This window comes from Caloenas nicobarica, chromosome 2, assembly GCF_036013445.1.
Source record: "Caloenas nicobarica isolate bCalNic1 chromosome 2, bCalNic1.hap1, whole genome shotgun sequence".
Classification (NCBI taxonomy): Eukaryota; Metazoa; Chordata; class Aves; order Columbiformes; family Columbidae; genus Caloenas; species Caloenas nicobarica.
Genome location: NC_088246.1, coordinates 53,055,815 through 53,068,193, shown reverse-complemented (window position 1 = coordinate 53,068,193; position 12,379 = coordinate 53,055,815). Strand labels below are relative to the sequence as shown.

The 12,379-nt window shown below is 37.1% G+C and overlaps 1 protein-coding gene across 2 annotated transcripts in view; it reads left to right on the top strand.

Moving 5' to 3' along the window:
- The window catches only part of PDCD6IP (programmed cell death 6 interacting protein), a 35,211-nt gene extending 23,412 nt beyond the window's left edge, over positions 1 to 11,799 (top strand). For both annotated transcript variants that reach the window (XM_065629518.1, XM_065629517.1), the window contains exons 11-18: positions 167 to 278; positions 1,072 to 1,241; positions 2,007 to 2,255; positions 3,639 to 3,773; positions 4,693 to 4,787; positions 7,544 to 7,676; positions 8,022 to 8,227; positions 9,188 to 11,799. In XM_065629518.1, the coding sequence (XP_065485590.1) occupies positions 167 to 278; positions 1,072 to 1,241; positions 2,007 to 2,255; positions 3,639 to 3,773; positions 4,693 to 4,787; positions 7,544 to 7,676; positions 8,022 to 8,227; positions 9,188 to 9,356 (1,269 nt within the window). In that variant the 3' untranslated portion in view covers positions 9,357 to 11,799. The remainder of the gene's footprint in view (positions 1 to 166; positions 279 to 1,071; positions 1,242 to 2,006; positions 2,256 to 3,638; positions 3,774 to 4,692; positions 4,788 to 7,543; positions 7,677 to 8,021; positions 8,228 to 9,187) is intronic.
- Positions 11,800 to 12,379: the final 580 nt, after the last annotated feature.

The following is a 12,379-nucleotide window of genomic DNA, read 5'->3' as shown; positions in this document are numbered from 1 at the left end:
AAAGAAATTTGGGTGATGTGTGCCTTTCATGCCTGTGTTTCATTTGCCAAATTAAACTTCTAAAGGATGTATAAGAAGTGTTTATATTTTCTACACTAGTTGCATATTTTATAGCTATGTCGTGTTTAGAATGGCTTATAATGCATGTAACATTTTTCTCTTGTAGTCACTAAGATTGTTAGATGAAGAAGAAACTACAGACAATGACCTGCGAACAAAATTCAAAGAACGCTGGCAGAGAACACCATCCAACGAACTCTATAAGCCTTTAAGGGCAGGTAAAGTTCATGTTTCATGCTTTGGATTCTGGGATTGCTCTAAAAATGTCCATTCTTATCATATAAATTAAAGTAATTTTCAGTGCTCCGATATCTTTAAAGATACAAATTGCAGTTTAGGGGAGGTTATGCCAAAATATCCTCATTGCAGTCAGCACCATTATTTGGAGTTGTGAGATGGTGTGATAGCACAGAGAATTTGCTGCTGATTTTGTACCCTTGGAGTCCAAGTGCACGCTAAAGTTTCAGAAAGCATATGTAATGAAAAATGGCTTCCCTCCTAAGAATCTGGTTGCAATTACCACTTAAATACTTCAGTGTACTTTTCTTTGTATTTTTTTTTTTTAGTTTCCCCTCAAGGTGTTATTTTCTCTTTGATTTTGGTGGTTTGTTTTCCTCTAGCAGTTATTCAAACTACTCGGAGCCATCATTATAGCATGTTTTCTGTGCCCTTAATATGTGTTGTTTTGAAGCTGACAAGGGACTGATACCACTGCCTCAGTTTGAAGTTAGAGAGGTTCAAATCTGGGGAGTAGTGTTCATTCCAGTGTTCGTTCATTTATGTTTGTATGCTTCTCTGGAGAAGTAATATAGATGCCTATTTAAATAATGTTATGCACTATTTAAAACATAACTTAGAAGCTTATATTTTATTTATGTCTTGATTACTTCATGATGTGAAGGCTCGTGAAAATGTACGAAGACTTGCTGAAAAGCATGAAAACTGCTGTGATGCAAGACTTGGATAAAACAAGCTTTGAAATAATACAAACTTTTTCCCTCCTACCACCAGAGGGAGCCAATTACCAAAATATTTTGAGCAAGGCTGTGCAAGCAGATGGCCAAGTTAAAGAGCGCTATCAGTCTCACAGGGATACGATTGCACTTCTGTGTAAGCCAGAGTCAGAACTCAATGCAGCCATTCCTTCTGCCAACCCAGCAAAAACATTACAAGGAAGTGAGGTAAAGTGTTGAAATTTGTGTCTGTTTTGAATAAAAGTGATGTTCATCAAACCAAGTAAACTTAAGTGAATTGGTGTGGAAGCTGATCCTTAGCTGCTCTTGTTTCTGTCACAGTTGATACAGGAGGTAACTAACATTTGGAAAACAAGTTGGTTTAAAATTTGCTTGAGTGTATTTTGTTACACTTAATGTGAGCAAGTTCAGTCTCCATGGACAGCCAGACTGGTTGATGATTATAAAAGGGACTGTCCTTGATGAATATTTTTGTTACGTATGGTGGTGGGGTGTAGTGCTCGGGTCCTTGGAGCAGTTAGGCAATGTAGAAAACATGGTCCAGTATTTTAAAGTATTAGGCAATTACATGAACTTGCTTTCCAAGAAAGTCATGTTTCATCTATATCGATGTGATTATTTTTCTCATAGGACTGATTTGAAGTCAATGTTTTTGACTGCCTTTTTTTAGAATATCCTATCGGAAGGTATCTGATCAGTTTTTAAAAAAATAGATTTAAAAATCTTTGTAGTTATTCAGTGTTATTAGTGAATGCAAATCTTTAGAGGGAAATACAGCTTGAGAAAGGCTTGAAGATCTTTGTTGTGTTGCATTTTGTCCTGATTAGTCATCTTAAACACATTTATAAACAAATACTTATGCAGTAGTGTTGCCAGCATCAACGAGAAGTGCAAGATGAAAACAAATAGTAGAGTATGCTTCCACAGTAATTCCACTAAACATACTAACTTCTGACAATTTTTATTGCCTAGGTTGTTAATGTCTTAAGAACTTTGCTGGCCAATCTGGATGAAGTTAAGAAGGAGAGAGAACAACTGGAAAATGACCTGAAATCTGTAAATTTTGACATGACAAGCAAATTCCTGACTGCGCTTGCGCAGGATGGTGCTATAAATGAGGAGGCTATCTCTGTGACTGAGTTGGACAGAATTTATGGAAGTTACACAGAGAAAGTGCAAGAGTCTCTAAAAAAGCAGGAAGAACTTCTCAAAAACATTCAGGTACAACACCTTGTATGTCTTCCTTCCTCTTGAACTAAGGAGCAATGATTCCTTTACCTCTCCAGTGCTTTAGAAATCTCACTTTGCTTTCTACGCTGGCTGTTTTGCTTGTTACTCTGTCATAGGCCAGTTGATACTCCTTTACTCCTCTCATCACTGAAATATCCAGGGCTATTTTTTGTGGTCACTGGAAAGAATTCTGAATTTTTAGCAGACTCACCCAGTGCTCCAGTGTAAATTCTCTTGGACCTTTTTTTAGCCCAATTCTGCAGATGGCTTTGCCCTTGAAAGAGGCGTAGTTGGTATGTTAAGAAGCTTGTGTTGTGTTTTGTTTTTTGCTCTCATCCCATCTTAATACTTCTTTCAGGGATAACAAGAGACCTGTCCATTCTGTCTACCAGAAGACATTTTGGGTCTCTGAAGTACATTCTGGTTTATTCCTAATTGCTATTTCCTATGTGCTTGACTTGCAGCACGTGCAAAGCTCATGAAAGTAAAAATTAATGAGAATTTCCCAAAGTTTAGTTATAAATTTAGCCTTAATTTGTCAGTAACACTAGAGACAGGTACCTGAAGCATCTGGTAAAAGAGGAAGTGCTAGTGCTTGGACAAGTGACAGTAGTGGCATGAGTAATGATGGGGCCTGTTTGTGCACAAGATTACTTGCAACTTCTGACTGCAACTTGGATTGCAAGAATAAGAGACTTTTCCAAAAGGGGAAAAAATTGTTTCTAAATGACAACATGGCCCATGTTTGTTACGAATTTAGTATTCAGATATCTTTTAACATAACATACTTTTAAAATAAGGATGGATGTTACTTTGATGTTCGAATGTCCTGAAGTTCAAGTTTGGCTGCTTCTGACAGCTGAAGTAGTCTTTTTAAGTTTGCTTGTTTGTTTATTTTCCTCAAAAAACTGAAGGTGTAGGTGATTCTTCTGTAAGTTTTTCAGTTCCCTGTCCTTTTAATAGCTTGCAAATGTCAACCAAATTTGAGGTAGCATTTCTTTAAAATACTAACTTTCAGACTAACTTTATGAATATCAATGAAGGGTAGTACAGGAGAGAGCCTAATTAGTGTAGTCTCTGAAAGAGAGTCTGCAGTATGAACTTGAGAATTAGCTGAGAGCAGCCCACCTCAGAACAGAGAATTAGCCGATACCTACTGCCAGTGAGTTAATGTATGTGTATTCTGAAAGAGCCGCTGCACTTGGCAGACAGCAAGTATTGGGAAGTATAATGTGAGGACGGAAGGTGAGGAAAGGTGGGCATTGGGAAAAGGGGGTAGAAGCAATGAGTATAATGAAAAAAAAATAAAGATACAGAATCTTTTGTGGAACTAGCTTGCATCATTCTCACTGCTTATTTTTTTTCTCTTTTAAGAATGCACATCAGGAATTTTCTAAGATGAAACAATCAAACAATGAATCTAATTTAAGAGAAGAAGTTTTGAAGAACTTAGCTGTAGCAAATGACAACTTTGTGGAACTTGTTGCCAATTTAAAAGAAGGCACAAAGGTATGGTAATGCTTAAGGGATTGGAAGAATGTTGTGAGTGTTTTTTATTTGCACAATGAGATGTGAATCAAAAATCATCATAAACTTTGTTGACATGCTTTATGAGAGGTGTGTTTTTTGAAGATTTTTACTACAGAACTGGGGATGGTGAGTTGCTCAAATTCTGATTGTTTTGATAACTGTGAACGGCTTCTTTGTTCCTGTCTGAAAAGTAAACTTTCCTGAGTATTAATTTGTATTAAAATAGGAAGAGGTGTTAATTACAGCTGAACTGATGCTGAAGTACCCAGATGAGCCATTTTATCTGAGGAGTGCTTTCATCTGTTCTCCTGTGGTATTTCATCACCTTATCAAATTTGTATTTTATGTACTGCTACTTGGAGAGGTGAGGAGGGCTTTGTTTAGCTTGCCTTTTTTTTTAATCTGGGCTTCTGAAAGGTGTCTCACTGCTTCTGTATTAAGTACTTTTTGCTGGTTTATTGGTAGCTCACCAGAGGAAAAAAGAAAATAAAACTCTGAAATGTCTATACAAATGGAATACATGGAACTGACTGAAGGCAGTAAAATTTAAAAAAAGGTTATCGTTTAAACAATAAATAGCTAATAACCAGGAGTAATCTAGTTTTGTTCTGGTTGTAATACATTTTCTAGTTGTCTTAAACAATTTTTATATTTATACACACACACACGTATAAAAACCCAACAAAGCTGTAGGATATTACAGGGATGGACAAGAGCTGACTAGTATTTGTTTTTGAAAAGCAGAATAAAATGCACTAGGAAGCTTTACTGGAATGGCAGGCTCTGCACACTGTAATAATACAATGACTATAACTGGGTCAGTGTGTAGAAATATGTGAGCATGTAGTCTGAAGGTATTGATTGAGCATGTTATTGTGTTTGTTTTTTTCTTCACTAGTTTTACAATGAGCTGACAGAACTCCTGCTGAAATTCCAAAATAAATGCAGTGACATTGTCTTTGCTCGCAAGACTGAAAGAGATGAACTGCTCAAGTAAGATTTCAATATTTTGTTTAAGCTTTGTAGAAACAGTTAAGTATTTATCGGGAATTAATATTTGGGGACATGTTTATTATGGTAGTCGATGAAATGAGAAAGGGAGAAAAAGTGTGTTAAGACCATCACCTCCTCTTTTCCCTAATGCTAACCCCACTTTCTCCTCCCCTGAAAAAACTAGGAAGGTAGGTAGTAGAAATAAATGGAAAACTCTGCTTTGAAGTCTGATCTCCTGTGCCTATATACAGTCCAGCGTGAATTTGTGCCATCTTATCATTTCACTCTTCTTTTTGGTATGTGTCTGTTAATAATTTTATTTTATTCTTTCCTGTGAGGAACTTATGATTTTTGCACCTTGCTCCTGCTGTCATTTTGGTTTGAGAAATTAGATAAATGCTTGAACGTGTGATTGCCTTCCATGTGCCCGGTCACAGGAGAAAAACGGTTGGTTTTCCACCTCTGCTCCATAGTTTGATCTGGTCTGACAGGTTATTATTGTTTAGGTATGTGGGTTCTCTGCACTGCTGGGGAGAGAAGTAGATCTTGTCCTTCATGTGAAGGAGGGGTTCTGATGTTGTCCTCCACATGCGATCAATACTGGTATAGTATGCTTCAGCCTTGAGTTTTAGGCTCTTAAGAGGAAAGCATAAGTGAAAGGACTCACCTTTTAATCAATTCTTCAGCAAAGCACGTAGCCTTTTATAAAAAAGAGCCAGTTGTTATGAAAGTTTCAACTGGGGAAACTGCAGTTTTTCTGTGCATGTACGGTGTTGTGAATGGGATGCCCTGCCCTCAAATTTTTCCTTTCCTAACTTCATCCTTTGCAGAACTGTTCTTTTTCAGTTGGGCATTGTGCTTGTAAATTAATTCTTAGTACCTATATGCAACCCCTTCCACCTCTCTTCCTACATCTATGCAATTTGGAAGCTGTATGCTGCCTAACCAACAATATCTCGCATCTCTAATATATTTATGTTTGGTGTTAAAGCTGTAGGTTTAATATTTGCATAACATTCAGCTGAATCTTGCCATATCTTTTACCGGCTCATGTATTAGCTGTTCACTGACATGAAACCCTGTCAAGGTTAGGGGCAATGATCAGATGTGGGATATTTGTAGTATATGTGTACAACATATATTGCTCAGTGTGCCCAACCCACAGTTTGAATAAAATGTGTGTTTTGCCCCATCCCCCTGCCTCCCCCTACAATAAAAATATTGACAGTAAGCTACATCTTCACTAATGAAAACAAATTTGTTTAGATAGTCTCTCACTTAGAACTAGATATTTTTTTTTCCCCCTCACATAATGATTGCCCATTAGAGGATCAGTTTAGATAGTGTTTTAAGCACCACATTTAATGCGTTTGGTCACTTGGTAGTCAAAATACACTTCACTCAATGATACCACTGTTCTGAGCCATTGGTTTTTGAAGCGTAATTTAAAGAAAATTGTTAGTTCCATCCCTTACGCCATCTTCTAAGATATTAAGTTTTGATTTTGTTACTTTCAGTATAATACAATGTGGAATAGTCACTTCACTATCAGCAACAAGTAGTTTGAGATGTACGTATGCATATGTAACAGAGCATTAAGACAGTATTTCCAGCTTTTTCTCCATCATTCCTTTTTACTTCAAGGACACTTTTCTTGAAGTTTTTGTTGCAGTCTTGTTTTTTCTAACAAGTTTCTACAAAAGTTACCAATTTTGTTGTTCTTTGGAGCTCACCTTTGTGTGCTGTGTAACAGGAGCCTGTAGTTTGTTGCTAACCAGGCTGTATGACTTTGTCAGTCTCCTCTGTCTTCTGTTTCAGAATGCCAGGTATAAAGTTCTAGCTGTTATATATTGCTCACCTATCACTTTTACCCCAAATTGTCTGAAATATTAAGTACTTCCTAAAGTCTATCTGAAGAATCTGCCCAAGCTCAAATATTGAATCTTGGCGTTGAGGAATGCATTACATTCCTCTGAATACGTAAGTTAGAACTACTTCCTTGGAGTTTTCATGACAAGCTGACTGTAAAATTATGCTGCTCGATGGCAGCTTGTATTACAACACGACACCAAAGCTTTCTTGTATCTTAGCAAAGTAAGATACGAAAGTATCTTACCAAGACTAATTCTAACAGTAGAGGTAACAGTATAGAGAACTTGAAAGCTCATGTGTTGATCCGTTCAGATTTTTGCCAGGTTTTTTTTTTTGGTAATTATGCTTACCTAGATATAAAAGATACTGCAGACTATCTAGCTTTCTTTTTTTTTAACAGTTCTGTTAGATGTATGGTGTTTGCATGCAATATTATTTAATTTAGAGCACTCTACAAACAATACAACATTGCTTTTCTTCTGTATTCAGGCATCTCTCTACATATCAAAATTACTTAAATATATTTCTGTCCTTTCTGTAGCCTTGACGTTTCCTTAGGTTCTCAGGAAAGCTTCCAAGTTCCTAAATACTCTGGCCATTCTGTAATTTCCCATCCCAAAGCTTTTGGCTAATTCAGTGATCTATAGACAGTATTGAGTGGGAACATAAAGACTTCATTAGAAAATAATTGTAGCAGTTAATCGGAGGATTGACTAGAGGATTGTTCCTGTGGAAGTGGTTTGGGCTCCAGATTTAGAGCTAGCTCAATGATCATGCTTTAAATACTACGTTTTGTCTGTTGCATCTTTGTAGCTTAGCTTGCTGGAGTGTATAACAAACAATTCTTAAACTAAGCTGTATGTTTTCTCATTTGTTTTCAACAGAGATTTGCAGCAAAGCATTGCTAGGGAACCCAGTGCTCCCTCCATTCCTGTGCCTACATATCAGACCACAGCAGCCGGGGGAAGTAAACCTGCTGCGTCTTCGACTCCTACTCCAGCACCAAGGACCATGGTGGTAAATACATGCTATGGAATCAGTGGGTTGAAAATAGAATGTCCATACTTTGGAAGTCCAAACTGATCTGTAATTTGTTTATATCACTCCTTAATGTATTGGAGTATTTGGAAATGTGTTGAAGTGTAGTAGAGGGCAAAGTCTAAAGGCTTTGCAGAGAGATTGGTGTTCATAATTTATAGATTTGAAATGGAAAGCTTATTGCTTTTTAGATGCTTCACATTATTATCTGTATAGAGCAAATATAGACTGTTTGAAATGAAAATAAAAATCAGCCAATCATATAACCACAGCTTTTGATTCCAAGACTTCCAGAAAGAAGCTTAATTCACTTTCTTGTGTTAGGGGACTAAACCACAGCCACCAGCACGGCCACCACCACCAGTGGTTTCTGCAGCAGGCAGTTCCTCTTCTACATCAGCACCCTCTGGAACAGCTGCCGCTCCTGCTGCTGCTCCTGCTCCTACTCCAGGAGCCAGCGCACCTGCAGCAAGCACTGCGCCTTCACAGGCACAGGGACCTCCCTACCCAACTTACCCAGGTTACCCAGGGTAAGCTATGGGGGGACTTGAGCAGTTCTTTATTATCCCATTATCTAAAAGCACTTGTTTGTTGCATGTGACATTTTAAAATCAGTTATTGTTATAATTGAAGATGCGTTTAGTGTTTGAGGCAAGATGGGTTTTGGGTTGGTTTGTGGTGGTGTGTGGTTTTTTTGTTTGTTGTTTTTTTTTGTTTGTTTGTGTTTTTTGGTTTTGTTTGTTTGGGTGTTTTTTGTTTGTTTTGGGTTTTTTTGGTGGTGGTGGTTTTTTGTTGTTGTTGTTTGGTTGGTTTGTTTGTTTGGTTTTTTTCCCCCCTCCAGTTTTAATCATGTAATTCTTGTTGGAGTCATTTGCTGGTACCATTTATAGGAGGGTTCATTTTATTTATTTATTTTTTTAAAAAGGAGAAGGGAGATGGGGCTGCAGTTCCTTAACGGTGGCTTGTGAACTATTGCCAGCCCTTGCATAATCAGTTTGTGTTTATCTCAAACGTGTTGGCATATTTCATTTTTCAAATCTTGTTATCTTGCTAAAGGTGATGAAAACATAGAAAAAAATCCAGTCGAGTAATGTGCTTTCTTCTGGTGCTTTTTTACCATGTTTCTGGAATCATCACAAGGAATTGAAGGCAGCTGCTCTCTCCTTCAGTAGGAGGCTCAGCAAATATTAAAATATGTACAATGATGTTAAACATAAGAGAATCAATGTATAACAGTTCTAGTTCCAGCAAGTTGCCTTTATTCTACTTTCTGACTGCATTTCTTTTCCATGCATTATAAATTTTTTTCATGTCTGATCCTTGAAAGTTACCACACTTTCTGCTGCATGAAAAGGAAAATGAAAGGAAAGCATTTTGGGTGATTGCATGTCTCTTTGTATCTATTAATGAGTTGTTATTTACAAATTAACATCGTCAGTGTTTTACAACGAAAGTGTGCTCTTTTTTCTTTTTTTTCCCCCCTCACACAGGTATTGCCAGATGCCAATGCCAATGGGCTATAATCCGTACATGTATGGTCAGTATAGTCTGCCATATGCACCCTCACCTGTGTTTCAAAACCCTGGACAAGCACCATACCCACCGCCTCAACAACCTGGATACCCTTTTCCTCAACAGCCTTATTACCCTCAGCAATAATGCATCTGCAAAGAAGTTCTGCTTGTTAGAATTTGGGAGAAATTGGCAATAAGCATACTAAAACCTTTAGCTTCAGTTAGTGTACAATATTGAACTGTATGCAGTCTATAACTCCTCTTCATTGTTAACTGCTCAAAAATGTCTAGATCAGTTTTTGATTACACTAACCACTTTGAAAGATTTGCTGCAGTGGTTTAGACTATAGACTAATGCCAGAATTAGAGCCTAATTCAGTGGTCTGAAACTGTACACTACATGTTGGCTAGACCAAAATATTTCTTTTCAAAAATCTTATAAGTAATAAATGGGTTCAGATGAGAAAAATGAAGCAGTGGGAGCACTGGGTGTGAGATATTCTACAGAAACATACAGCATTTCCCTCTCTATCGGTTTGTATTTTTTGAGTTTAGTTAAAATATGCTATTTTGTCTAATAATCAAGGCCTTGTAAATCTTCAGTAAAAAAAATAAATTACTTAAGATGGTTTAAACACTTGGCATTCTCATTACCGTAAAAATGTGTTTTGTGCGTCTGTAGGTTCTTTCATTTGTCCCTTGCGTAACATAAAGATAACTTTTCAAGTGTTTAGCCTTACAACTGAATTTCCACCTCTTTTCCTTGATTCTGTAATTTTGTGACAGAATCTATAATTAACCATTTAAATGTTGGTAGATGAAGTCTTGTGGGTAAAATTTTCCTATAACTTTGAAGTGTATTGGACTGATACATGTTCATTACAGACTTAAAAGAACGATTATATTCGTTTCCAGAACACTACTTAAAAGAGGAGAGATCAGGGTTCCTTTTACAAACCAGTGACTGGTTGGTCTAACCCACATTTTCCAAAGAAATATTGATCAGAAATGTGTTAGGGCTCAAAATAGAGCAACTATTGATTGTTGGAGCTTTTCAGATCATGTTTTTAAATGATTGCTTTTTTCCCTTGAAAAAATCAATATATTCCCTCAGGGAGCTTGTTATCAGTGGAGAAGCTTTTTTTTGGGGGGGGGCGGGGAGGAAAAAAATATTTTCTTGTAAGTTAAAGCACATTGAATGTTTACTTGTGGATCCATCTTCTAAAGGGATTAATAAACCTGCACTGCATTTTGCATTAGATAGCGAAGAATATAAGTTTGTGCTTAATGGCTTCTACCAAATATTTGCTAACCATCTTCAGTCCTTTTTTTCTTCTTTTTAAACATGCTTGTCTAGTGAGAGACTCTCCATTCCGTTAGCCTTTGACAAATGTTACTTGGTTCTGTGGGACAGTTAATTTTCCGAGTGCTTCATGCAAGAGGTTCTGGCCTTACAGAATAGCTATCACAATACCGATGTTAAATGTTACTGCTTTGTTTTTCTATTTAAGTGCCTGATTTAAATATCGAGGTATATTTTAATGTTAGGGGTTTAGAGGGTGCCAGTTATTGTAGCATCTGGGTGGAAACCTTACTGGATCTTGAGTACTCCTCTTCGTAAAGAAAGCAGTGTACATGTCCATATGAGCTCCTTTCTTTGTCTCAAGTTCTTGCTATGCGATCACTCTGATTACTTGGTGAAGACCACTTGTCTTTATTATTCCCTGACCCTCATACAGAATACATATCAAAAGATAAAAATAAGCATCCCTTATAGAACATAAGTATCTAATTCTAAAGAAAAATTATTAATCCTGTAGAAGGTCAGTGATGTGGGGGAACAGGACGAAGTAAGAGAATACAGCGCCGTAGATAAACTGAGCACAAGGACAGGTGCTTCACATTTCTTTATAAAAACTGCTGAATGAGGTGGCACAGGAACCTCTCAAATTTTTTTGTTTTCATGTGATGCTAATACGTAAGAGGCAAGCGAGGACAATGAGAAAAAGCTAGGAAGGCAACTGTTTGGAACCAACAATCAGAATCTGATTTTACTCTAACTGGAAAATCAGTAGTTTTCCACTAATTTCACTGTGTCAATGTAAGCAAGTGCAAATCTAATGCAACCTTTTAAGTTCCAAATTTCTAGCACACTCTGGCCCGTAGATTTTTTTTTTCAGTTCGCACATTAGATGCATTTGAGTTATTGTGTGAGTTTGTTTCTAGTGCCTCAATTTATAAAACTTATTTTAATGCTGTATAAAAAATGTAATTTGTTCAGCATAAGGTTTCCAAGAACTGAAATTTCCTTTTTAAAGTTACATAGATCTGGAATTGCTGTTCAAACATTTTTCCAGTTGTGTTACTGCTTGCTTTTGTCTGCTATTATTTGAATATGTATAGAAGTCTATGCATTCTGTTCAGCTTTCACATGACCATTTTTCTCTCTTTTTTTTTTTCTTTTTCCTAAAGAAAACAGAAAAATCCAGAAACCTGTATGTATCTGCTTTTAAGCATGCAGCTGTCATGATTTTGGATGAAATGTTATCTTGTTCTTCTATAGTTTATTAAAAAAATCAGTTAGAAAACCTGATTTCATGGCTTTTCTCTTGAGTCCTTTGGCTTCCGACAAGTGTTATTTTTGGAAAGGATGGAAATAAGTCATGGTCCCTCAAGTAAGTTTGTGCTATGGTGAAGGCGCTTGGTGTATGGGCTACCCTGGGAAATGGCAGCCTGTGTATATACGGAGGAAAGGGTTGTGAAGCGTTGGAACAGGCTGCCCAGGGGAGTGGTGGAGTCACCGTCCCTGGAGGTGTTTAAAAGGCATTTAGACGAGGTTCTTAGGGACATGGTTTAATGCTAGAGTTAGGTTAGGTTATGGTTGGACTCAATGATCCTGAGGGTCTCTTCCAACCAGAATGATTCTGTGATTCTAAGTGGAATTTTTTTTTTTTTTTTTTAAAGACACTATAATACCGTGCTTCTTGCAATTGCTGTGTGGGGACAAAAGTTTACAATCCTGTCCTTTCAGAGACTTTGGAGTCGAGCATTTATTTTGTCTTGCATAAAAGCTTTCAGTACAAGTCATGAGAAAAGCAAGCCTTATTGAAGTGAACTAATTACAGATCATCAGTGAAATACCAAACTACTGCAGGGCCAGTAGGTTTT